Genomic DNA, 27,616 nt, shown 5'->3' on the forward strand with positions numbered 1-27,616 from the left:
TTGGTTTTCTAAAAAGGGGCCAACTATAATTTCAGGAGAAGTAAAGTGAGTTTAGACACACTGAAACTATTTGAAAAAATATGGATTTTGTTGTTGTTGCTGTTATTATTTTGTTTTGTTTCTCTACATTCTATTTTATCTATAATAGAGAATATCTTTGGAAAAAATAAAATAAAATACTTGCCTTCAAGAGTAGGTGATGCCGGAGTAGGTCTGGAAGCTTGTTGTGTTGGTAATGGAGGTGGTATGGCTGGGCTTTGTCCTGTACACACAATGCAGGAGTAAGTATTGAATAAAAAGTATCAACAAATTTAATATCCACAACTAAAATAGCTAGATGTGTCCCCAACATGCATAATTCATAATCTGAAGTACAAATTCATATTATTATGCAATAGGAAATTGTTATTAGGCGAGATCTTTAAGTGGATACATACACTCAGTTATCTTCCCAGCCATTTCTGAACATATTACTTTTCATAGATATATATACAGTGTTAAATATATCTACTGGACTTCATTAATGGAAAATCTACATGCAATCAAATAAAGCAATTTATTTTCAATGTGCACTTAAATTATGGAAACCAAAATCACAGGAGCTGAGAGGAATCCTAAGATATATAGAAAAATCACCATTTTTTTCATTTAACTAGCAATTCTCAAATGATATAATAGTGCAATAAAAGAAGGTTAAAATTCATAGGCCTTTTGATATTAAACAGGTACATTTTCTCCTGCCAAAATAAATGACCTGCAGTTAAGTAAATAATGAGCCAAAGGGAAAATATATTCAGTTTTATAGAACCTTGAAAGGCTCCCTCAAGTCTCTAGGCTTATTACGATCTGTATAAAAGCCCACAATTGTTTCCAAGTGCTTCCTTATCATATGCGATTTCTTTAATTAACCAAAACCATCCGGGCCACGAACTGTAAACATTAACTAACATATGATCCCATATGAAATGCTTGCAAAATGTTTTATCATTCATTTGCATTCCATAAACTCCTGCCATGTGCTTCTTTTTAATCCAGGAATCAACGTGGGCATATGCACCTTCTAAAATCTCACTGACAACTAGATATTATCAAATGTCAGCAGACCTGCCTGCTTACTGGAAGTTTTCCTTTTTTAGAATTCGTCAAAATTAGTTCACTCTGGCGAATTGTGGATTAGCAAGCGAAGCAATCAGAGTTGCACACATTGCGTTCTGCAGCAGTGAGAAGAGGACAATGCCAGGCCCAGGCCCTCAGCCCAAGCAGAGGTTAAATTCCACTCAGTGCAGGATTTTCTTCTAGTTGTTACACCCATCCAGGTTGATTGTTGAGCATGTTCAAGAATGCATAAAAACAAAGCGTATCATTTCATAACATGCAGGCCGTATACTTAGAAAAATATCAATCCATATTATTATAAACTTTTTCCTCATGGCAGCAAAGATTTGATGGAAACATCATGCAACATGAAAGTTCCTTTTTCAGTGAGCAAAGAAAGGTAAGTTGGGGCACACTAAAAATAAGTGTGATCCACATTATTTTTCCCCAGCTAACATTTATTATAGTGCTTACTACATGCCTGAAACATTCCCAAACAGTTTTGATGTATTGTCATTCAATCTTCGTGAGATCCTTAGGGTGTAGGCATAATTTTCATTTTACGGTTTGAAAAGTGAGGTGAGCAGGGGTTCAGGCCTTTCAGCTCCTAAGAATTGGAGCTGGATTTCCATGTGGGCTCCAGATCTCAGACTGCCTAAGGCCAGCAAAGCATCATCTTATATAGGTGGGTCCAGGACTGCAGCTGGGGAGGAACAGAGGAGCGAAGCTTTCACTCTGAGTTTCCTTCGTCAATCAAAGAGATATATACCTGGAAAGATCCCTCCCCAAGTCTTTCTTGGGAGCTGTTCTTGAAAACATATTTCTAAGGTAAGATGGTATTTTATAGTTTTTAAAATCTAGGGATAATCTAGATTTAGGAAGGAGTCAACAAAATGACTAAAGCTTAAAACACAAGTAGTCATGAATATAAATAAATTGTTTCTAAATACTAAGGCTTTCAAAAATATCTTCATAGGATGGTGCCTGTCCAGTCTAAGCTGCTCTCTTCCCTGTCATATACTCCTGCGAACAGTAGTAAGTATATAATCATCTTTTATGGTTTTGATAAGGTCTTTAGGAATTTATTTTAAAATATATAAAATTCTTTCCATGGGGAATTATACATAATTTACACAATAAAGTATTCTTAGATTTACCTAGAGGAACTATAAAGTCATTATTTTATTTTTAAAAAATCTAATGAGCACTTATTATGTACAAGCACTGAGGAATAATTAAACACCAGCCTTACCTTCAAGAAGTTCCCAATATACTGGCTAAAACCTACTTATAGACAGATCATTATAATACAGTGTGATGATGGGAAATAATATACACAGAGGGAATGCTGGAAAAAGACTCCACGAGGAGATCAATTGTAATCTGCATTTAAAGGCCTAGGCAGGAGTGGGGAGGAAGGGATTCCGGGCAGAGAGTATCTGGTGAAAGAAAGCCCTTGATGCCAAAATATGTAGAACTATTAAAACACACAAACTAGTGCTTCTGCGCCAAAAGTACAATATCCAATTTATATCAGAAATTATCTACCGCTGTAATGAACTATATTACGTTCTCTAAAATCGCTGAGTGCGTCATTTTGAGGTGGTGGATGCAGTGGGGAAGTAAGACCACAAGAAAAAGAGAAAGAAAAGGCCAGATGGCTGCCTGCCTTTACAGTGACAGTGAGAGCTAGCCCTTGCAGGGGATTATTAGCTCAGGACAAGTTTTTGTTGTGCTAGGGGCACCAAAACAAATTCGGTGCAGCATACTTCAGCATCACTCATGACTTTAGTACTGACTTATGGACAGGTCTTCTTTTATGTTCAAATAATGTCAGAGAATCCTATTGAAATTAGAGAGCATTTTGCTATATGAATGGATATATTATATACCTTATGTATCATATATTAATATCATTAATTATTAATATTATATTAATAATAGAATTTGTAATGAAAGCAGTGTTGTTTAGTATAAAGTCTTCATGCTTGGGAGTCAAATGGATATAAGTGAGAGTTTCAGCTCCATCCCTTATAATCTGTGTGATCTTGAAAATCCCACCAAGTCTCCAAGCCACAGTTAAGGCCTGCATAAAATGAGGATGGATTTTAGGGCTGTTATGAGAATTAAGTGATGAAGAATTCAACACATAGTAAATACTCAAAATATTAATTCTTTTGCCAATAATGCATTTACAATTTATATCCCATCTAATTACACAAGAGGACTTGAAACAGATTTTTGAAGTAAGAAAACAGACATAACAACAGATAAAATTAAACATGACAGAAGCAGCAGGACTCATTTACCGGAAAGAAGCTTATGATTAGGAAACATTCCTCTGGAATTCCTGAGAATTGTTACTCTCCGAAGGAAAGATTAGGTTGGCGAAATTTACATTGGAACTCTAAAGGTGTCCTTCATTTTACAAGCTATTACCTGAAAATCTCCATGACATTCAAATATAGGGAAATGGCTTTATCTTTGTTCCTTGAGTGATTTTGGCTGGCTTATTTCCATAATACCTGAATGGCATGTTTGTAAGATGCCAATATTTTATTGTTATGAGTTTTTTCTCATACAAGTCAGTTTGATTGTTTTTGGTTTGGTCAGATTCCACTGGGGAGAGTATACAGTATGTGTTCCTGCTAATGATTAAGTTACTGATGTTTTCCTTGCTAGAAATGATGAATGGAATTACTAAGAGTCTCAAGTCAAGGAGAAGGCAATGAGCTGAAGTCAGATTACATGAAGTAAAAAACAATTCACTATACTAAGGCTTAATTGATGTAGTTTCTTTATCAAAAGAGATTCCCTGGTTGAAAACAATTCCTAGACAACTGAATCTACCCTCTAAATCTTGAAACATATGTTGAGGATATTTTTTTCTCTAATGCCTGATAGATATCTTATTCCTTAGGCCTGCCTGGCATCTTCCTGGAGGTACTGAGCACACCCAGAAGACCATAAACTTTTTGAAAGGCCTCCTGCGCTGTAAACATGAATAGCAATAGATGCTGGGACGGAGAAGGTGTCACTCTAGTAAGTGATCATTGAGTTAAAATTCATTTACATTTTTAAAAAAGACAAAGTGTGAAATCATTACAAATTTCTATCCCAGTTCCTTCTTTCAGTTTCTAAAAGGCATTTGTAAATTTACGACTAAACGTAAAGTGGGAAGATCAGCATTTAGAAAAGAAATGATAGGCAAGTTTGTTAAAACAATAATATTACTTTTTATACATTGGTACAAGTTTCCTAGACTATTTTTGTAACATGTAAAATAATATTTTTAAAGTTTAGAATTGAACAAATGCTAAACTAAATGAAAACATGATTTGATATTTTAGGCTGAGACGTGATTGTGCTATTGTCCTTTATTAAAATAAAATAAGGACACCTCGACTTTCAAGTTTCCTTACTGAGTGCCTCTTCCTCTTGCCTTATACATTTGGACCACTTACAAATGGAGGAAGGGACCAGAGGGATTTGGGGTGTCAAGCACTCCTCCCTTTCCCACCTCATCTGTTAAAAACAAACAAACATTTGAGACACCTATCATACAATAACCCAAATTTGCAAATTTGACTGTGAAACAGGGACCTCGCCAATAAAGAATCATCTGAAGAAGTTCAGGAGCGTGTGTGAGATGGGTGGATCGAGCAGGTTTTTACTCCAATCATAGGCATCTTTGTTCTTCCCACTTATGTACTGCTAAATTCTACCCAGGTACTTTGCACGCCTTGTATTCGGTCTTATGGAGGAGATAGACAGCAGTGAACAAGTAATTATCACTTAAATGAAGTGTCAGTTGTTTCAAGGTGGAATGAGAACAATAATATCTGCTCCAGCTGGGTTGTTGCAAATGTTCATGGAGATTAACTGTACAAATGAAATCACTCAGGGACCAGGGTGAAAATAAAGAAGGACCCTGTTGTTATGTAGTTTACATCAGAGATGGAGGAGACCAGCAATAAACAAGCAGGACAGATAATTTCAGATCTCAGAAATGTAGGGACATCAAAACAGAGTGGTGAGGCAGAGAATGACTAGGGGAAAGAGATCATACTAAACTGGGTAGTGAAGGAAGAGCAGGGCCACCGCTAAGGAGGACTCCACTAACCTATAGGGAGCTTTGTGCAAATTAGAAAAATGTGTCTTCTCTGTGTGCGTGGAGTCCATGATGGCAAGATTTGGCCAGGAGGACCTGCTTAGTGCAAAATTAAGAGGGAGGTTTTCTCCTCGGCCGTTGCGGCCCCCATCCAAGGCATGCAATCTTGGGAAGGGTTGCAGAGTGGAGGGCCTTTGTATAAGCACACAAACTGCAAGACGAGAGAATAATGTATGAAGCGCCCTCTCTCCGAAAGGGAGACAGTTGAGTTCTGACTTAAATTCAAAGGAGCAACCCTGAGGAAGACCTCTGAAAAAAGAATTCCTGACAGGGAAAAACAAGTCAAAAAGCCTACACTAGGAACCAGCCTGGCTTGCTTGAAGGTCAGTGCGGCTGGAGAGCAGAGACAAGCTCTCAGAGCCTTCTAGGCCGTTCCCGTGAGTTTGGATTTGTCCCTAGGGCAATGGTAAGCTTTGAAGGGTTTCAGTATGACGTGTAGGTTTTTAAAAGGTCACTTGCTGCTATGTGAACAAAAACATGGTTTGTGGAGGAAAGGATGTGAGAGGCAGCAGGAGAACAGTTGGAGGCCATTGAGATAACCCAGGGTAGATGTGATGCGGGCTTGGACTAGGTAGAGTGCAGTGAAGATTTGGTCATTCATGCAACAAACATTTATTAAGTACCTACTGCACAGCAGGCACCTTGCTGGGATATGGAGTTACAGCAGGGTACAAAACAGACAAATATCACCTATTTCATGGAGCTGAGTTTCTAGTGGGCAGAGACAAAAAAAAATAACAACTAAATAAGTAAAATGGAAATAAATCTCCTATTAAAAAATGTATCAAGGAAGGGTAATAAGAAATACTATTTAGAGTAATAGGTGTTGATTTTGAATATATGGTCAATGAAAAACATTTAAGTTGTAGATAAGTGGATGGATTCAGAGTACATTTTGGCATCAACCTAATAGGATTTTTTAGTGAATTTGATCTGGGAAGTGAGACAAAGAAATCAAGAATGATTGACAATTTGACTTGAGCATCTGGGAACAAATGAGAAGTATAATACTCAAATAAGGGTAAATTTTCCCAGCTAGATACGGAATATGGAATAATTGCTTAATCGGTGTTGTCACTTCAATCGCAATAGTTTTCAATTTTGCCAAAAGACTTATTTAGAGAACACTAAAGAAGAAAACATAGTTACTTTATTGGCTTATTCCAATAATGTATCTTATTGGTAATTAACTCTCAAGATTTTTTTCGTGACTCTTAGAAAAGTTTTAAGTAATGGATTATTTAGTATAAATTGGTTATGCGACTCTACTATAAGGTATTTAAAACACCAAAAGCTTCAACTTCCTAGATCAAAGAGCATCCTCCAGGCCAAAATGTTTCTACTGGAAAGGTTTCTTTGCATCCTGATAAAAAGCTTCCCTAATATTTCCATGTGTTATTATACATTTGCATATTCACTTTGATGGAAAGCAAGGAATAGTAGCCAAATACATATTTCATGCCTTCTTTTGATTAAAAATGATAAAGGTAATATTAGTGTTTTTTCCTTTTCATGCCCAATTTATGAAGTAGAAATAATTTTCCATGGAACAGCCAACTAAAGAAAGGAAATAAGATTGATTCAAGATCATATCATTGTTTCATTTATCCTTGTACCTTGATTGTGACAGAATACTTGACGTTTAGGACCTAAACAAAAATTGATGCATAGAATAATCATCACAGGATTTGGGGATATGGAAGGGACCTTTGAAATCAGCTATTCCGACACCCTAGTTTTTCAGATGGAAAAAAAAAAGGTCTTTGGAAGAAGAGACTTAACCAAGGTCACATATGGAGAGCAGACAATTTAAGATAAAGGATTTTCACTTCATTTTATTTTTCCATTTACTTAATATCTATTTGAAAGAATAAGATAAATGTCAATTATTCTACCTATTGTTGTAAGTGACTCATAACACTTGGATGGTCTGTAGATATTCACTTCTTTAGATAAAAACTTTCATAGCTTTCTTCAGTGGCCATGTTCTGTTTAACCTTAATTAGATCCTGAACTGACCTCAAGTAGCGCTTCAAAGACCAATCTTTTGTCAGATGATCTCATTTCCACGATTCTAGAAAGACTGGCACCAGGGAGGTTTTCAAAACTTTCAGAATTACTATTTCTTTACTTTTCTTAAATAGTTTCTTCTAGTTATCCGAACAATATATCTTTCAACCCCACAGCAAATCATATTTACACATACGGTGAGGCAAAAGGCAGACAGTAAAGATGGAAGAAACAGACAAATAGGTAATATGAATTGTATGTTTCTCTTTTAGTACCAAGGCCAAAGCTGGTAGGAAAAGAGACTAATGTGGCAAATTAGATGGACTATGGTCTCAATTTAAAAAAAAAAAAAATTCTCCCATCTACTTAGAATGCAAGTATTCTACTTGCCATGGAGTCATCCAATGAAATGTTAAATATCTGTGACATTTCAAATTCTCAGTGATAAAACTCCCTAGAACATAGCCTATTTTGGCAATTCCTCAAAGCTTAGCCATTTTATCTCTTCCTTGATTCCCTTCTACCCACTCCCGTCACATCTCCTTATGCTCCCAGAGTACCCAATGTACACTTTGTCCTCTGGCTCTTAATGCATTTCTTTATTTACAAGTCTGGGCTTTTTTGTTGCTGTTGTTTTTTTTATTTTTTATTTTTTTAAAGATTTTATTTTTTCCTTTTTCTCCCCAAAGCCCCCCGGTACATAGTTGTGTATTCTTCGTTGTGAGTTCTTCTAGTTGTGGCATGTGGGACGCTGCCTCAGCGTGGTCTGATGAGCAGTGCCATGTCCGCGCCCAGGATTCGAACTAACGAAACACTGGGCCGCCTGCAGCGGAGCGCGCGAACTTAACCACTCGGCCACGGGGCCAGCCCCTGTTGCTGTTGTTTTAATCCTTACAAGACTATGAGCAACTGAGGACAAAATCTGGAACATCAATACATATTTAATAGAGGAAAATGAATAATTAAAGGGGATAATGAATGATTATATGAATGAGTGAATAAACGAGTGTTGCCAAATGTTAACTTCTTATGCTGTTTCTAGAGTGTTTGAACATGAACAGACTGAATTATAGTATTTTTAGTTCTTGGTGGAGTACAAAATACTCCCAAATATTGAAATTTGATTTATTTTTTTGTCTCCCTTTCTTTCATTCTTTTATAGTTCCAGACTAAAGAATTCATTTTCTTTTGATGAGAATCTTTACAATTTGTTTTTGAGTGGAACAACACTCTTTCCATGACATTGGAACATTAATGCATTTATCCATGGTTAGTGGGAAAAACTGAACTAAAGCTGACAGATAAAGAAAGGTAGCTTCATTAGCTAAACAGCTCAATCAAGATCTCACACTTGCAATATATTCTGAGTATCCACAGGTTCCCTCCGGTGGAAAGATCCTGTAAATTATCCAGTGGAGTGTGGTTGAGCCTAAAGAATTCTGCGCTTACTGATGTAACTTGAATAGTAATTTACTGCCAGAAGACACTTTAGAGTCCACTGAGGACACTGAATCCCAAAGAAGCTGAACAACTTGCTAAATTCACCCAACTGACTTATAAGTAGGACCCATGTCTGCAGGGCTCTTTGCACAGCCGCCTGTTGTCCTCATGTGTGCATTGATTTTAGAAATCACATAAAGGGACAAGGAATGAACAAAGCATATGATGAAATTTGGAATAGTGCTAAACAACTTCAATTAGTTACAAACATTATGTTGTTATAGTATGCTTTAGAATTCTATAGTCAATGATATTTTATAATAATTAAAAGAAAACAGATCTTCAATACAGTACTATATATTATACTGAAATGAAATTATTAATCGACATTTTAACCCTTGTTTCACTTGAAGATGATTTAAAATACAAATAATGTGTTTTCAACCATCAGTTATGTTAATTCAATATTCAAAGTTACAAGGAATTCAAATTAGGTCTTTGAAATACTGTTTTCCATAGTCAAAAATATCTAAAATTCTTTAACAAAATGGGGATGCCTACTATCTAAGGTGTTGAGTGGTAGGAGTAGGTTTTATAGTCAATATTAATTTTCAGAGATCCAACACTCTTCAGTGATTTACTCACAGACTGCAAATCAAGTCATACCAAATTACTGATCATTGGCAATGTAAGCAGCAACAGAAAAGCGAGTGAATAAGAGAAACTATGGTTCCCAAGACACAAATCATCACATTTACAAAATGTATTAAAAGAATTTACAAGTAGAATAACATATTCACTTCTTGAGAGGTGGGAGGCTTGACATTTTTGTAAACTATCTAAACATGGAGAATAAATAATGCCTCCTTCTGTCTCATATCTTTTCCGGTTGTTTGCCTTTAGGATTCTACCAAAGAGGCTATTGACAGAGAGCAGCTGGCATAGTCGATTGCTAAATCAATTCCCAAACTGCTAGAATCTGTTGTTTTCATTCTCATTCACTTCATGACCCAGCTACAACCTTAGAGATAAATTTACTCTATGTTCTCGTTCATCTCAATTTGCTGTCACTCTAAGCATTAGGAATAAAACATACTTAAACACCTAATGATAGAACTGGGTGACATTTTATCAGGTCTTATGGCCAGCTTAATAGACACCTAGGAAATTTAAAAGTAAACCATATTCAAGATTCCTTCAATAATTTTGGTGACAAGCCATTTGTGCTCTTGAGTATGGAATCACCGTCCACTCTGCTTGTAGTTTCTATACCAGATTCCAGATTCCTTCCACTGACCACCCAACAAAGACAGCTAAAAGTTATCAGCCGATTGCCTGCTTTCTTTGGTAGTTGTATTGGCAAGATTTAGGAGTACATGTCAAATTTACATTACAAGGGAAACAGAAATTATACCACTTAGAAGGCAAAGTGAAGAAAAAGAAGGAAAAAAGAAAACCTAAGAGGCAGTTACCTCCCTTTTGAAACATATTTGTAATTCTTCCTACAGTGCTGGAAGTAATATCCAGCCATGTGAGCAAATTACACAACTTCCCCTAAGTTCAATTTCTTCATCTATGAGGTGGAGAGGTTAAAACCCACCTCGCAGAGTTTGGTGAGAATTCAATGAGATGATCCACATACAGAGCTTAGCACATTGCCTGGCATACTATTAGTGCTCAGTAGCTGATAAACCTTTTCATCATCATCATCAATGTTATCACCATCTCTCTGATAGTCCTCAAAAATGCTTAAAGGGTAGTCGCAGAACAGTGTGTGGATGCCTAGCTGAGTTTATCTCCAGCTCTAGGTAAGCCATGTTAATCAAGGTTCTTTGGGAGTTTCTTTCCTCCCTATCCTCAAATGCAAAGAGATACATTTTTAAGCTATGGGGTGGCATTTGAAAAACAGTGTTGCTTCTCCTCTACACAGAAATCTCATTCATATGACTTAGAATTGATTCGGGACTTTTTAATCGCCCTTTCAGCTATTTCCACACCACACAGGATTCGGCAAAGGGGGGATGTTGCAAGTGTCCTACCCTTTGTCTCCACCTGTGCGAAAATTTCTTTCCTTTTTTTTTCCCTATTTGTCTCTGACACATGCAAATATTCCACGTTCACAAGCAATTCAAAGAGACATGAAAAGCCTGAGGAAGAACTCTAAAGCCGATTTAAAAGGTGCCTTTTAATTTGGGAACTTATCTCAGGAGGAGAGAAAAGACTTGATGTTTTGTTGTAGGGGAGAATTTCCTATTGGGCACGTTAATAAAGATGATCAAACTCCACATTTTTTCAACTACCGGGGTATAACATAAATTTAATATTTCAACGCTTGCACTTAATAGACAAAGGATAAAATGGGAACATATTAATAACTACTTTTTAATAGGCTTAACATCACAATTAAATTTACAAATATATTCTCACCTGAATGACACACTTGGAAGTCATCCAACTTCTCTTCCTGTTTTAAATTGTGTATAATTGATACTATTTTGTCATTTAAAACAATACGCACTGTTTATCCAGTGTCTGCCAGGAGGCTATTTAAAATTATATAAAAAAATAATATTCCTCTTAGAGAAAATCATTATTAATGCAATCATAGTCATGAATAAGAGAAAATGGAAAAGGTTTACATCTTATGCAACTGTCAAACAAGAGAACATGAAATCATCAATTTATTTTTCACGGGATATTCCAATATGACAATATTGGTCCTTTTTCTATGTCTGTTTTCCCTCACTTTCTATAAGAGATGCCAATTGTTACAAATAAGTCTTGTCTACAAAACACATGCTCATTACCTACCACCCTGGATGGTTACAATAGAAAGTGATTTGTAGATGGCAGTTTCTCCCTTAGGAAAGCACCATATCATCACACAGCAGAAATATTGAATAAAATAGAGTAGGGGGGATTTGAGTGATATAATATAAATAATGAAATGTGAATGACATAAGACAGACACTAAAGTATAACGGGATCTGATTTGCAAGGACATGTGGTGGCGTGGAGAACATCTACGTGGTGAGAAGTTACTTTGTGCAGTTTTTACCCTGTATTGATTTCCCACTTGGTATTGTTAATAAAAAAGTGCATCTAATTACATCATTAACTTTTTTTTCCTCTTGGGGTGAAAAAACAGACAACCTAAAGAGGAATAAACACTAAACTTTTTGCAAGCAATTAATAATGACAATCATCATAAAGCTGAAGATAAACATTGAAAAAATACCAGGACTCCACCTTGACGAAGACTGTTCTAGCCTCTGTGACCCTCTCCTCTCTAGACATTTATAGTGAGTATAACCTGCAGAATATGATTAAGTATTTAATCAGTGCCTTTCCCCGTTTTCCTCCCCCAGCTGCTCCACACTATTTACTGTTTTCTACGTAATCACCTCTGACTACATTGTGACCTTCTTCTGCATGGAAACTCACGTTGTGACCACTAGCACTGAACACACACTAGGGGTCAGTAACTGCTGGCAGAAGGATTAATAGAATGACTTCGAGCATATCAGCTTGGAGGCTGAGGATATAAATAACCATAAAACATTGTCTTCGAATGTGGTTATTACTGTGATGTGGGAATAACAGTAATATTGCCTCAACATAGAATATTCTAGAAAAACAAATGTAAAATATATTGAGCTGGAATAGCAGTCACAGACCTGTCGAAAAGTACTGAGCCACTGGTGGAGCAGTCCACAAGTGGTAACATTAATGTCAAGATTGCAAAATTCATTATTGTCTTCGTCTTGCACAAACATCTCATACAGGAAAAACAGCTATGGATGAGGCATATTCATTTACCAACTAGGTGTCTCTGAAGGTAGTTACATCAAACTACTTAGTTTACAGGTAGTTATATCAAAGTAGGTATGGGGCATACTTCCTACCATGTTTAAAATAAAGCCTGCTTAAGAAAAGGCATAAGAACTATGCATTTATTTGAATGGTTAGAAAGTCCTAGATTCTCTACTCTTTATTCACTGGACCACCCAAAAGAACCATAAAATAGCAATAGGGGAATATATTCACATAATTACTAGAATGCTTTTTTAATTCTTGCTCTTGCATATCAACTGACAGATAAGATTATTATAAGACATGATACATTAATAAATAACACCTAATTAGTTTGATAATTTTTTGATTAAGCCTTAATTTTCCTTGCTTCTCATGCAGCAATTCAAATTACTCTGCATTATTTGTTCCTTTTCAGGCTATTTTAGAACATGCTTTGAATAGTCCCAGTAGGTTACCTGAGAAGGAATTTATTCTTGTCTGACAGCGGATCCATGCCATTAACAGTGACAAGGCTAGATCCAAGTGACACTTTAATGAAAATTCCCCCACAGCAAAGATGTTCCTCTAGAATCTGACACCACTTTCAAAAGGGTAGGAGACAAAATTCTGAGAATATGAAAAAAATGAAACCTTAGGCCTTTGTTTTGTTCTCTTTAAAAAGACTCAGAGAAAGTAAAGTCGGATGAACATCGTATTACAAGGAGAGAAGTCTTCTTATTTGCCAGACTTCTCCCCAAACCTAACGCCCTTTACCACAATGAAACTGGCTGAGAGAGCAACATCAGTGGAATCGCAAAACATCAGTGGAATCGCGGCCGCTCAGAAGTGCCTGGATCTATTTCTGTGTACATTCCAGCTATTTATAGTGACTAGACTGTTAATGGATTGATTGAGACAAATATGAAAATCTGATACATTAATCTTGAACAGCTTCCACAGACTTCACGTAATCAGAAGGCAACTCTCCTGGGGGCCTGCCAAGTCCAGGAACTATGCACGCCCATAATTAAGCGTAGTCTCCAGCTCCTTTTTTTCTGTTACTTCTGTCTAATTCTGTATGCTGCCTGCAGTTTATGGATGTGCACAGCAAAACCAGCTTTGTTCATTCTGAGCCTCCGTCTCTAGAGATACAACCAATAACTCCTGTAAGAATCTTTAAGCAGGGCCGATTTGCAATGCTTAGAAACCTGTCATCTTTTTAAACAACAAGATTATTTCTAGGAATGAATAAAGAGGGCTGCTCTGGGATGATCATCAATAATTTTTTTCATTGAGATAAATATTATACATCATGAATTCAGTTCAGTAAACATATCATGTATCTGGCAAGGTATGAGGCAATAGGGATTTGAAGGCAAATGTTTCTTGAAGGTGTATATAAGGCAGTAAAGAAAGACTTGCTAGAGAGAGAACGATAATGATATATGATAATTAAGTCAGGAAGATATAAGAAGTGCTTAGTAGAAAGCTGTATTTTACAATATCTGGGCACCACTGCTACCATTATACACTTAAATAATACTTTTTGTAGTCAGGTAGTGCTCTAAATGTATGTGTGTGTGTGCATGAATTAATCCATACATTAATTCTATAAAGTAAAGCTTGTTATCTCATTTTAAAGGAGAAATATGTATCGTGCATGTGTGTTCACTGCTGTATCTACAGAATCTAGCATAGTTCCTAGAACTCATCTAGAAGACGCTTAAACCAAACTCCTCAATGCATGTAATGCAGGATTTCTTCATATGACACTATAAATGATGTATTATTACCCACATTACATAGATAGTAGAATCAAGGCTAGATAACATCAGATGGCTAGAATGGGCAAAATTGGTCTGTATGTTATTTGTTCAAGTGGTTCTGAAAAACTTCCTTCCTCTCCCCATCAAAATTCTGATTGTAACAAGCCTTATATGCATGTTCAATTAGTAAAGAAGGGCCAACACTCGGAGAGCTACGGACCCTAAGTGCGCTTTGACCATCTGCTCATGTATTCTGCAGCAATCCCATTATCAGCCTCATTCAACAGACGAGGAAATGGAGGCCTGAAGAGATTGATGAACCCTACCCAAGTCATATTCCAGGCAAATGGCAGAGCCTACATTTGAAGCCATGCAGGCTGGCTCTGGAATCTGTGAGCCTAACCACCTGTTCTCATTGCCTGTAATGTCCATGCTTGGATGGCTACCTCTGAAAAACAAAAATAAAACAATGCAAAACAACAACAGAAATTAACCAAAGAAGGAAAAGAAGCTATTGCTCCATTTTAGGTGATGAACAGATCTGGTTCTAGCACTTTCCTTACTACACTCTGCTTTTAGCAAATAGTCACAGATATTTCACTGTTTCCATTTACATCCAGACCTCATTTAAGTTTCTACCACTTGCGTGAACTTAAATTGTCAGGACACTTTGTAGCATTTTGAGTTGCAACAGTAATTTCTTAAGTCACTTACACACAATTCTCATCACCACCTCCGTGGAAAATGGCTTAGTAAAATCTGCTCTTCTTTCCTTCAAAATCATATTTTAGACTCAACAGCTTTAGCATTAGTCCACAAATTTTCTTGCATTTCCAATCCCTTAAGCAGGGTCCTGCCTAATCACACTCTCTGAAATGCTAGTTTAATGTTATTCTTCTACTAAAAATCTTTTAAAGACTCTCTTTTACACCAAATATTAATTCTGCCTTACTGACCAAGTGTCAGTAATTTGTCACTACAAACTTATCACTTGTTAATCCTCAGTGTTTTCTAATCTTAATTTATCCTTTTGCCAGTCTGATATCCTCATTGTTGTACAAACACATCAGTGTCGCATGCATGGCCACGTCCCCATTCATTTTCTCTTTCATTCATGTACAAAGCAAGCCCTTTGTACTCCTCAGCACGTGGTAAAATATTGTTCATCTTTCAAGTTCTAGATGCACATTGTCTTCCCTGACACCAGGAATCACAGATGTCTCTCTGAAACTTGTAACATTTAGTGTCTGTATTATGCAATCTGACTCTCAAGTTTAAACTTTTTTTATTAATTGTTAGTTCCTTTTTCTCTTTCAAATAACCATCTATGCCACTTGTTAAAGTTAGAGATCATCTTTTAGTATTCTTATATCCTCTACTGTGCTCAGCCTGGGACTGCTGAGCACACAGAAGGTACTCAGTACTTGTGCGCTGACTTATTTTGCTCACTCCCCGGCAACCCCATCTGCACGGCTGACCTCTCCCTGAAACTTCACACGTGGTTATCTAACTGCCTACTTCAGAGTTTGCTGTGAGAATTAAATGAGCAAAGTGTGTGAAAGTCCCCAGTATGAAGCTTGGTATTTATCAGGTGATTAACAAATGATGTTTGGATGGGAATCTTCACATATTCCCCTCTTGCAACTGAATACCATCTGTGGCTTTAAGACTGGGTGATGAGTTCAGCCTCCTACTTCTCCAGCCTGGCCTACTCCACTGAGTTTGGACCCACTCTCTTCCTTTACCCCCTATTTAGAGTATCACTTTGGTTTTTTGGGATTGGTCAACAATCTTTGAATAATCTTTCCTTTCCTCTCATTTGGTATCTGTAATCATAAATCCCGTGATTCTACCTCTGTGAGAGCTCTAAAATCATCTTTATTCTATCCATCCCATCTCCCAAGATCAAGATTTAGTTCCTCTCCTTGGACTTATCCTAACTGGTCTTTCCAATTCCATTCTTCACAAATGATCTTGCATAATGTTTCCATTTTTTTTTTTTTTTCTCTTTATAGGTTCCCTGTGTGCCAACCAAAGTGAATCACTTGCATTTCCCCGTCTATGTCTGGGAAGCATGGAGATTTGGTCTTAATCCTGAGAGCTTTATAGTTAGGCAGGCCTGGGTTTGAATCCCCTGTCTGCACTGTGTGTGACCTGGATAAGACACTTAAACTCCCTGTACCTCAATTCTCTCTTGTATAAAACGGGCATGGTAATGCATTCCTCTCGAAGTTTTATAAGGATTAAATAAGACTATTTTAAAGGCCTAGCACAGAGTAAATACTCAACAAGTGGTAGTCACAAAAAAAAAAAAATTTCAAGATATTGTGATTCTGTGCCTTAATTATTATCCCTTGAGCCTCGTAGGTCTTTATCCTTAATTTCATAGAACCTATCCTACCAATGCTCAAGACTCCTTTCAATTTTGACTTCTTCCATAAGATCTTCTCTGAACTTTCACACTAGAAGCACTATCTTTTTGCAGTAAACTTCCATAATAAAAGAAAAAGCAAAAAAATGCAGGTGGAGGACGTGTGTATATATTATTTTATTATATCATTTTAACAACCTTAAGAAATAAATTTTATAGAAACTTAGACTCAAAAAAAAAGACAAAAATGAAACAAAATATTTAAATCCTGGCTTGTGTGACCCCCACATTTGTGTTCTCTCCATTGGTTCTCAGTGTACTTTCAGGGTCCCCTGGAGCCAATCTTTGCTTTTGAGTTTCTTTTTAAGCAATTGTATTTATGTATAGAGACTGATGTGTCTTGTCTTATTTTTTCTTATAGGTCTTCCAAGGAAGAAAAAACAGATTTACCTATATTTTTTAAAACACAATAAACCTCATTCTATTTTGAAATTACCACGTGTCACCATTCAACAGTTTTAAAAATCCAGGACACATTGTGGAATTTTCATGATCTTATTTTTCCTATATAATGAAAATTTTCTATCTCATTAACTTAGGAATTATCTTTTGTTACTCATCAATTATTCTCAACAAACTAAAAAGTCTGAAATAATAAGAAAGTAGAATAATGATGGAACTGCCTAGAAGGATGATACAATCGTAAAATAAATCATCATCATTATCCCATCATCATTCAATCTTCATATTGTGTTGACTAAAGTATTACATCATCATTCAAGAAGGTATAAAAGAAATTGGAGACATTTTTATGGTCTACTTTTAGTTTCACAGAACATAATTGAGAATTTAGAGTTTTTATTTTCCATCCCAAACTGCAAAGAGAAGAAAATTGACAGAGGAAGATATTGCAGTTATTAGATGAATCAGAAAATGAATGCAAAAGACAGATAGCAGTATGCTAAACTTTAATGCTTAGGGTGAAATTGAAAGTGATGGTTCAAGTGAAATCTCACACTATGAATCTTTAGATGACAACGAATTTTCTCAAACTGAAGAATCAGTGAATGAACAATACATTTCAAAGGACAAAAAGGAAATACGGTATTCTCATCCAGTCAGTCTTTCAACTAGAAGATCTTTATCATGCAATATGTTGTGGCAAGAACCTGAATCATCTCGTTTTGTTGAAGGGTATGTAACAGTACTCTTTCATCTCTTATAAAGACTGTATATGAAAATTTATGGTTTTTAAGTGCAAAAATGCTGAAGAAAGGTGAAAGCAGGTATCGGAAAGAAATTGAGAGTGTATAAATGAAAAATCATTGGATTTGTCATCCTAATTAATGTTTATAAATATAAGAATAAAAATTCTTTGCAATTATAGAATGAAGATAACATTGTCTTTTCAGCAAAATTATGAGCCACCAAAGATTTCAAAAATTCAACTGTTGCACTTTGATGATGCACGTTCTAAACAAACCACAAATAATATCCTGCTAGAATCTATTGAAGTTATGTTTGAAATCTGAAATTGATAACTACAAGATGGATACTTCAAAGGTTTATGCACAATAGTTGATGAGCAGTTAGTTCCTCTCTGAAGATGTTTTCAATTTGAAGTATAAACACCTTCAAAATCAGGCAATTGATAAAATAAAATTTAGCTTTGCTATGCTTAACTTCTTATCACGATTTTCACTATCCCTTTATTTTTACTTCTGTAAACAATATTTTAAACAATTTAAAATATATAAAAAAATTAAGAGATCTGAGTGGTAAGTGGAGATAACTATTTATTCCAGTACACTGAAATTAACATCACATTTTCTGAGCCTCTATTGCATACTTATCAAGTCATTTTTAATTATAAAATTATTTATATCATGTCTTATCTCTTTTCTGGACTGTCAGATTGCTGAGGGCATTCAACAGATATTTATTAAGTAAACATCAAAACTCCCAAAGCTTTTGTTCTGTGAAAATAATTAGATGTTTGGAACTAAAGTGAGTATATTTTTATGGAGCAGTATTCTGTGGAGAAGAGTAAAGCAAGGCTGAATCTTACCTAGTTCTTCTCTAATACAGTGAATTGAGCTCTGAAATGCATTAGATTAAACTATTAAATAACAGTGACTATAATGCAATTACATTTGACCTCTTCTCAGCAGGATCAAACCAAAAGTGCAGTTAAGCACTACTGCCGTTCAAGAAAAGGATCTTAATAAAATGAGAGTACTAACTTATTCCTTGAGGCTCTTTCTAGCTGTGAACCTAAAACCCATAGAATTGGAGTATAGGCTGCCAAAGAATACTTTATTATAGTCAGAGAAGATTTTGATAGGTGAATACCTTCAATTTTAAGAGAATAAATGACACAGAAAGTGGAATAAATTACCTTGACATAAATTTTTGGCTCAAGCAAAAGTCAGACACTAGCTGGAATTTCAATGATGGGATAACTTCTAAGGGGTAAACTTTAACTTGTATTGAATCATGTGGCTACAGAGACGAAAAACTAAAAAAATAAAAGTGTTAAAATTACTAAGCAAAACACACTAGCCTTGGTCCTTCTACTGGACATTTAAATTGATTTCTTTATCTATAGTGAATGTAAAGAGGTCTTTGAGTCACATGATTTCTTATAGAAATTTGTCTTTTGTTTAACTCTGTTGACTTTGCCCAGCGATGCATGCAATTCATTTGGCCCAGGTGGAAGTTGATGAAGAGGGAATGCGAAAATGCCTAGCAAGATAGTGATGTTTCTTTTAAAGAGTCTACCTAAACAAATGAAATTATCTGTATGGCTGTCTCTTAAGAAAAATATGCTAAGCCACGAAATGTTGAAAAGGAAATCGGAGTTACTGGAAGGTGATAAAGATAAATCTAAAAGAATTTATCTTGACCATCTGTACTATCAATATCTAAAAGAGAAAAAAACAACAAAACACTATAAATTGAGTTTCAGCAAAAATTAGCTGCAACATAATGTCTGCGTTGACCAGTTTTAATAGTTCTCTCATAAGAAAAAGACTAGGCTTCTTTAGCCCTGGGGAAAACATAGGAGTCGTCAGCTTCAGGACAGCCACCATGGAAGGACAGAATCTTTCTCTCTCTCTCTCTCTTTTCTCTCTCTCTCTTTCTCTCCTCCCTAAAACAGGTTAGAGGCTATGTAAAACATGTCCCATAACATTGACTATCTACACTATCAAGAGATCTAATGGTGGTGTTGTTAGATCATTGAAGGTCAGCAGAGAAAGTATTTCTGGAGAGAGGAGCTCATCAGAGTCAATAATACCCCTAAAATTAAACATTGTTGATATATGTCTACTCCAATTGCCCAGAGAGCCAGCCTTAGTAACATACACTCACTATGCAGGTTTAAATAAAATTTTCTTAATTTTTCAACTTAATATAGAGTGTGTCAGTACAAGAGAATTTTAATTAGATGCAACAAAATGGCCTGATCCTTATACTTTATGCCAGCTTATTAAGACGGTTCCTGTAATTGAGGCGAGGATTGTTACTGATCATAGAATAGTGCATATTCACTATAGAACATTTAGAAATCCAGTTCATCTTCGGGTATATAGACAAAATCTTAGCTAAAAAATGTTAAGGATGTCTTAGTTAGAAGTATTCATTTGATGAGATAAAAAGGCAAAACTTGGGACTTATATCATGGTGTCAGCACATTCCATTAATAAGATTTTTCAAATTTGAACTGTAATTTGGGCTACTTTTGAGGGTGTGACAATATTATACAAAGGAAATAATTTATCCCAGAGGGAAAAATTGAATTATAATTTTAAAAACTCATTACCAATAATTAATAATGAACTCTAGCTAAACAATAACAGGTGTTCCACTAATCCCAAACAGAAACAGATGGAAGCACAAATGTTGTATAAATACTGGATACATGCAGAGCAATAAACTTGGCAGGAATTGTCTTATTCTCTAATTGTCAGTCAGAGTCAAAGTCTTATCACTTGCACTTGCATTTTCTCTAAATTAATATGCCCAGATGAAATCTTGTTTCTCATTCTTTATTTTTCAAATTGCAAGACATATTTAGTGCTTTCTCGCTCCATCACGTGTATTGTCTCACCAACAAAGATAATATTATTAATTTTCCTTCTGTACACTTATGAAACTTTATCTGATTTGTTTCATGAAACAACAGGCATACCATACAGGTTCCCTTCTCCAGCCTCCTCTCTTCCATCTCTGGACAAGAAATCCTGATCTACATATTCTTTAATTTCTTATACATTATAGCAACAAACCTTCAAAATCATGAACGTAGGTAGATGAAATAAATTAAGAAGGCAGTTAGAAAGTCAAGAAATGGTATTAAAATACCTAATCCTATGGTACTTGGGAATTATTTTCAGGAGTTAGAATATTACATGGTGCTGTATATCTGGACTCAGGGCCATTTAGAGAATGTTCATACGTGACTTTAGAAGGGCTCTCCTGTATGGTTCATAGCAAAATTCTCCTTAACTTACGCAGAATTGGTCTTACTGTTCCTTCTGACTTAATCTGTTGTTGAATTTTTGGAAAAAAATGATTGACTTTGTGACTATTAAACTGTTAGCATCCCTCACTGAGTTTGACAATGGGTGGTTCTCTGTCCTGTCATTTTCTTAGAAGTTGTATTTTTTTATCAATTAATAGCTACTATGAATAATTTAGGTGGCACAAAGAACACATTATTTTCCTCAGATAATTGAATTTAAAAACTCATGCTCATCAACAATATACATAGATTCCTCTTGTGTATAAGTAGACAGTTGGTCTTAGAAAAGCAAAATATGTGTGGGATATAACTTTCTTAAACCATCACAGCTAAACACAATGGGCAACAAACCTGCTACCTAAAATTGAATGAATGATGTACGTAGACCAGGACTTGTCAATGTTAAGAAGTTACCCTTATGTGGGGGGCTACCCAGACAAGCTGTGTTGAAGTGAACAAATTCAAGAATAAAGCTGTAATAGCATTTTGCTGTGCATCTACTAGATACTTTGTCAAAAATTTTGTAAGGTTGTTAATGTGATCCCAATTTTAAATGTATGAACACTGAAGATCAGGTGAAGTTCACAGATTTGGTCAAGGTCCAATACTAGAAAAGGGTGGAGTAAAAAATTATATCCATTGGGGCTGGCCCCGTGGCCGAGTGGTTAAGTTGGCGCGCTCCGCTGCAGGCGGCCCAGTGTTTCTTTGGTTCGAATCCTGGGTGCAGACATGGCACTGCTCATCAAACCACGCTGAGGCAGCGTCCCACATGCCACAACTAGAAGGACCCACAACGAAGAATATACAACTCTGTACTGGGGGGCTTTGGGGAGAAAAAGGAAAAAATAAAATCTTAAAAGAAAAAATTATATCTGTATTTGTGTCCAAAGCCCTCTCTTTCCAGTATATTAAACAACCTCCCTGGTGTTTCCATCTAATTTTACTATGATACTATACACATGTGTTAACATTAATCATTTTTACCAAGTGAGTGATCATATCTTTCAGGGTTTTCCCCCTCATTTCAGTTTCTAACTCACTAAGAAAGGAAATAAAGAAGAAAACAGAGAAGAGGAGGAGGAGGTGGGGGAGGAAATTAACTTGAATAAGATACTAGAATTAACTGAGTTTTCCTGAGAGTCAAAGTTCTCATGATCTTCTAATTTTCTAGGACCCAGATGTGTTATGTTTTGTTTCAAATATGACATGCCCATTTGCCAACACATGCGTGAATTATAATACGCATTTTACAAAGGTTTCCAAAAAACAGTTAAAACAAAATATAGTTTGCTTTAAACAATCAGCTTCAATTATTCTAATGTAAATTAGCTCCTTCCTTCACAACACCATCTTCTTACAAATATTTCCTCAAACTTGAACATAGTACCATCAGTTTTTAAATCTGCAAAAGGCACAGTACAAGCAATCAAGTTACTCATTCTTAATTAGGATGGTAGTGAGGGAGCCCTTGCTACACTCTGGGTAGCAATCAAAGATAGGAGAGACGATAGATAAACTTCTTTAGGTAAAAACACTTGGCCATTGTGTTGACTAGTAATTCCAAAATTGACTGTCTCCATTAATGGTAGTTCTCTGGAGTGGCTAACCCAAGTTCATTTGTAAGTGAGAAAATCAAAAAGTTTTGAAAAAAATTAAATATGTGAAATGCGATGGACTTTAATATGAATTTTATTCACTACTAAAAAAGGAATACTTTCATTATCATAGGTCTTTTCTTCTAAGTTTACCACAAATAAAATAAGATGATTCACCTCTTCACTCCAAGATATTAAAGATATTAGCATTTTTTGTATATAAAGATATTAGCACTTTTTTTAGCTTTCAGCTGCCTTCATTTGCAATAGGCCATGCAGTAAGAGAAAGTAAAATTAAAGGCCCTAATGTCAGTTATTACTTCTGCTTTTTATTGGTTTTATTCTAGATCTACACATGCAGTATGCAATTTTTTAAAAATGAAAATACAGTTTAGTATGTAAAAAAGCCGACAATCTTAGAAACAAAGACTATTAGAACAGATAAGTATAAGAATTGTTTGGAATACCTGGTTTTAAATCCCCATGGACAAATATGTCAATCATATATCGACAGAATGCATACTGATCTGACAGAGTAGAAAGAAAAAGAACAATGAAAAAGTGTTATCGACACTCTTCTTTTTCTACAGAGAAATAGTTTAACAAAACAAACAAAAAAACACAAGTCTATTTTAGTTACTACAATATTTTCTGTGAAGAAATCATTTGCACTCATGTGAACACACAGGGAAAAAAAGACATCATAAACATGAAATTCCATTTATTCCATGCAAAGAAAGTAACCTTAAAAAATCGAAACAGACTACTTCAGGGTAATATAATAGTGATTATTTTTAAGAATCAAAATCTTTTTCATCAAATTTATTACAAAAGTCATCATATTAAGGCAGTTTTTTTATTGTCCATATATATATACTTCCAATAATGAAACAGAAGTTTTACAAGAGGAAATTGTTTCCAACTTGAAGTGTTTTACCAAATGCTCACTCCCAGCCTTTCTGCTAATTGTCTAAACAGAGCTGCATAATGTTTTCTTGAAAAGGCAAGTGAGAGGAGGGCTAACCCCTTTGCAACCTGTTAGGGCTCCTCCGCATGGAGATGCTCTTCAATTAGAGGAATAAATCCAGGAGAACAGACTTTTCAGCCTCAAATGAAATCCATGTTAAGTTAATTAATTGGGCGATCTTTACTAGAAGATCATCTTATGATCTTGACTAGTCCTTGGTCTATGGAAAAAGTTTTAAAAAAAGCATAGAATTTGAGCATTTGGGGCAGACTTGGCCAAAGGTGATTTCAGAAGTTGTTTTTTTCTTTTTCCTCTAAATTAAAGACATTGCAGTGAACTTTAAATTCTCACATAAGTTTAGAGTCTGTTGAGGTCATTCCAACCCAAATTTCAGTTGATGGATCATTCTATAAATATTACCATATCCTCTTTTAAAGAATGCTTATAATGAAGTGAATGTTGTTCAAGATGATTTACATCTTATTATTTCCCAATAGGCATCTTATTAATCCAACAAATCCAAAGGCAGCTTTAGGACCAAGAGAGTTTATTGAATTTATACAACATGATACACCCTTAAGTGCTCCAAATTATGTATACCAAACACATGAAATAATAAAACTTGTTAGTATATAAATACACATCTAAGGATTTTTGTAAACCTCATTTGTTTTAGAGTATTAACACTTCGAGTAATCCATTTTATTAGGAAACTCTACCAGGTCTTTGAAAAAAATAAATGCAGTTATTGCGGTAGATGGAAAAATGTAATCCTTTCATTAGTACTTAAATATGAGTAGGCTAAAACTTATAAAGTTTCAAATGTTTGCATGTATTTTGGTTCTTGAATTAGAGCACCTTTTCCCACAGGTGAGTTGGGGAGTAGGAAGGAGGTTAGCTCTCAGATCAGTCGGGAATCTATTTGCTCCTGGACGTACTGGCAGTAATAGCTGGGGTTTCTGATACCAGGCCCTGGGAACCCTATGGTACAGGAGAGAAGTAAGATTAAGGACATAATCGTTTTCCTGAGCAAAACTGTAGAATGGGCAATTTGGTTGCAAGATAAAGCAAAATGAAAATGTATATTTCCCTTGAATGGTAAATTTGAGGTTGGGCAAGGGTGGACTTCCCAAAATTGTGAATCTTTCCCCTTTGTTTCAGTAGCTTAAGTGACTCTACTCTTTCTAGATTTGTCCTTCCTACAATTAAGAAATAGCTCTCAAAGGGCAACTTAAATATCAAAAAGATAGCGAATGTGTTAAAATGCAGATTTCCAGGCCCCATCGCCCAAAAAACTATAGTTCCATGAGTCTGGAAAGGAGTTGAACAAACTCCTCAGGAAAGTCTAATTAGACCATGTTTCCAGAATCACTGATCTAACATCCCTCAAGTTTTTTTTTCACAATGATTCCTAGTGGCGCTATGGCCTTCAGCAACAGGAACGAAGAATGCACGTGCGTCAGAAGTTTACAATGCAGGGGCTACTTGGAATTTGGAGAGTTGGGACAATCCCCCAAAATGCAATATTGTTCTCTACCCCAAGTTGTGATAGGATGTTTATGTACATAACATGTGGAATAGTATATTGAATTAACTAAAATCTTCACGCTTCAGAGTTTCTTCTTTAAATGTTGAAAGTGTAATGAAACTTAGTCTATATGTTATATTACTAGCAATGTAAAATCCTTATATTTATTATACCAATGTTTTCTGAATACAAAAATCATTCATTGAATTAATGCACCAGTAGTTCTATGAGCTCCAAATTTAAAAGAGGAAATCTCTTATGAGTTCAAAGAATACCTTTTTAATCCGGAAAATTATTTTAGTTACAACACTTAGGAGGTTTCTGTTATATTTAAATGATACTGTGATGTTGCATTCTAATGACACCAACACATCAATAGGAAGATGAGAGAGTATTTTTACAATGTTTTAAGTTAGGTATTTTGAAATATTTTAAATTAGGATGTTCATTTCCACCTATCCTGGATGTTGACCTTAACAATGTGTAAGAATTCTAGGTAAGTCTATGTTGGGCAATCCCCAGTGTTTCTGCTGCAACTGTCTAAAGAAAAGCAAAACCACGCCTTCTTGATTCTGGAAGATTCATTTTACAGAGATGTTTCTTTAAATGCAACTCAAATATTAAAATAGAAAATGTTTCCTAAAGAAACCTGTAATTGTTCTGTCATCCTAACTTTCAGGGTTATGTGATAATAATTCACATAAGGTCATTTAATATTTGGTCACCACTCCCTAAGTACTTTTTGTCAAGTGAACATCCTTCTAGAAATAATACATGCTGTCCATTTCTCCCCTTCTTGGTCCTCAGGGATCAATGATGGACGTCATTCAGCTGCTGCCCTGTTGATGTTCCCTGTGGAGTGGCAGCTGAGAGAAAATGCATTCTGGGTGCAGTATGTCAACAGAAAGGAAATTTTGAAAACTTCTAATGAAGAAGGGGCATATGTGGTTTGCCCCATGGCCTAGTGGTTAAGTTCGGCAGGCTCCACTTTGGTGGCCCAAGTTCATAGGTTCAGATCCCAGGCGTGGACCTACACCACTTTTCAGCCATGCTGAGGCAGCAACCCACATATAAAGTAGAGGAACACTGGCTTGCATGTTAGCTCAGGGTCAATCTTCCTCAAGCAAAAAAGAAAAAGAAGAAGTTAGCTCAGGGCAAATCTTCCTCAGGAAAAGAAATTTCTCTTTATTTACTATATTTTTATTTTCTACCCAAAATATTTTATAAATAACATAGATATTTTTTGTTTTTATGTTTCCTTTGTGAGGAAGATTGGCCTTGAGCTGACATCTGTTGCCAATCTTCCTCTTTTTGCCTGAGGAAGATTGTCACTGAGGTAACATCTGTGCTAATCTTCCTTTGTTTTTATGTGGGATGCCACCACAGCATGGCTTGAAAAATGGTGCTAGGTCTGCTCCTGGGATCCGAACCTATAAACCCCAGGCTGCAGAAGCAGAGTGTGTGAAACTAACCACTACACAACTGGGTTGGCCCAACATATAGGGTTAAGAGAGGCAATAATAAATATTTAAAAATTTCCCACAGCAATACAATCATCTTTAAAATTGAAAAAGATTTTAGGGCTTCAAAGTTTTAATTTCATTCCTATGTTTAAAAATTACTTTGAAATAAATGAAAATTACCTAAGTTAAAAATTTTATGGATCCCTGAAAAAACAAAATGAAGAAAAGAGTTTTTCCTTTCTTCTCTCCTTCCTTCCTTTCCTTTTAAAAATATTTTTTCAAAAAATATACATCTTTTGTCATATAAATCAAAGTGTATAGATATTACTTGCAAATTTGGGGGGAAAAGTGATTCAAAGATAAAATACAAGAGTGGATTGTAAAGACAACTGTCATATAATCTCATTTATATGTAGAATCGAAAAAACCAAAGTGTGGATTGCAATTCATCTCTTGTGCCTTATAATGGGGAAAAATTATTTTCAGTTCCACTGTCTAAATAGCTTACTCAGTAATAAAGTTTTAAAACTTTTCAGTGAAATCTCATAGAAATCATTCCTTCATTTTACTCTTTAAAATTATTCAAAACTATCAGAGTAAAGGAAAATTTTACTTTTCAACACCCCTAAGAAACATTTATGGGAATAGTCCGTACAGAATAGATCCCATCTTCTGTACGAGTGTCAGGACTGTGTAGCAGCCTGGAGCCAGGAATGGACTTAGGAAAGATTCAACCAGGGGCAGCATGTGGGACAATAAGCCTCTCAGCTGCCCTCTTAAAAGTCCACCCTATAATGTTTACATAGCAGCTTTCCATAAAGAATTTCAATCCATATTCCACCTCCATTTAAATGTTCTATTTCTGTGAAGTAGGGATGTAAGTTTGACAT

The 27,616-nt window shown here is 35.6% G+C and overlaps 1 protein-coding gene and 1 long non-coding RNA gene across 30 annotated transcripts in view; one reads left to right on the top strand and one right to left on the bottom strand.

Moving 5' to 3' along the window:
* LOC106838721 (uncharacterized) overlaps positions 1–18,034 on the top strand; it is a 37,266-nt gene extending 19,232 nt beyond the window's left edge. For 6 of the 10 annotated variants that reach the window (XR_011497629.1, XR_011497631.1, XR_011497632.1 and 3 more), the window contains 5 exons: positions 1,781–1,923; positions 2,072–2,130; positions 4,016–4,137; positions 11,865–12,018; positions 17,070–18,034. This is a non-coding gene — a long non-coding RNA (uncharacterized lncRNA). Of the gene's footprint in view, positions 1–1,154; positions 1,266–1,356; positions 1,496–1,780; positions 1,924–2,071; positions 2,131–4,015; positions 4,138–11,864; positions 12,019–17,069 lie in introns of those variants that run through there. The other 4 variants (XR_011497628.1, XR_011497626.1, XR_006519143.2 and 1 more) reach the window with 4 other exon arrangements.
* The window catches only part of TRDN (triadin), a 387,867-nt gene that overhangs the window by 236,402 nt on the left and 123,849 nt on the right, over positions 1–27,616 (bottom strand). For 18 of the 20 annotated variants that reach the window (XR_011497622.1, XR_011497621.1, XM_070496108.1 and 15 more), the window contains exons 9-10: positions 23,236–23,295; positions 185–262 (exon numbers count right to left, since the gene is read on the bottom strand). Coding sequence is in view for 18 of the 20 variants with exons in the window: in XM_070496108.1 (XP_070352209.1) it covers positions 185–262; positions 23,236–23,295 (138 nt within the window). In the remaining 2 variants the exon portion in view is untranslated. Of the gene's footprint in view, positions 1–184; positions 263–20,678; positions 21,997–23,234; positions 24,717–27,616 lie in introns of those variants that run through there. The other 2 variants (XM_070496118.1, XM_070496119.1) reach the window with 2 other exon arrangements.

This window comes from Equus asinus, chromosome 24 (genome assembly GCF_041296235.1).
Source record: "Equus asinus isolate D_3611 breed Donkey chromosome 24, EquAss-T2T_v2, whole genome shotgun sequence".
Taxonomy (NCBI): Eukaryota; Metazoa; Chordata; class Mammalia; order Perissodactyla; family Equidae; genus Equus; species Equus asinus.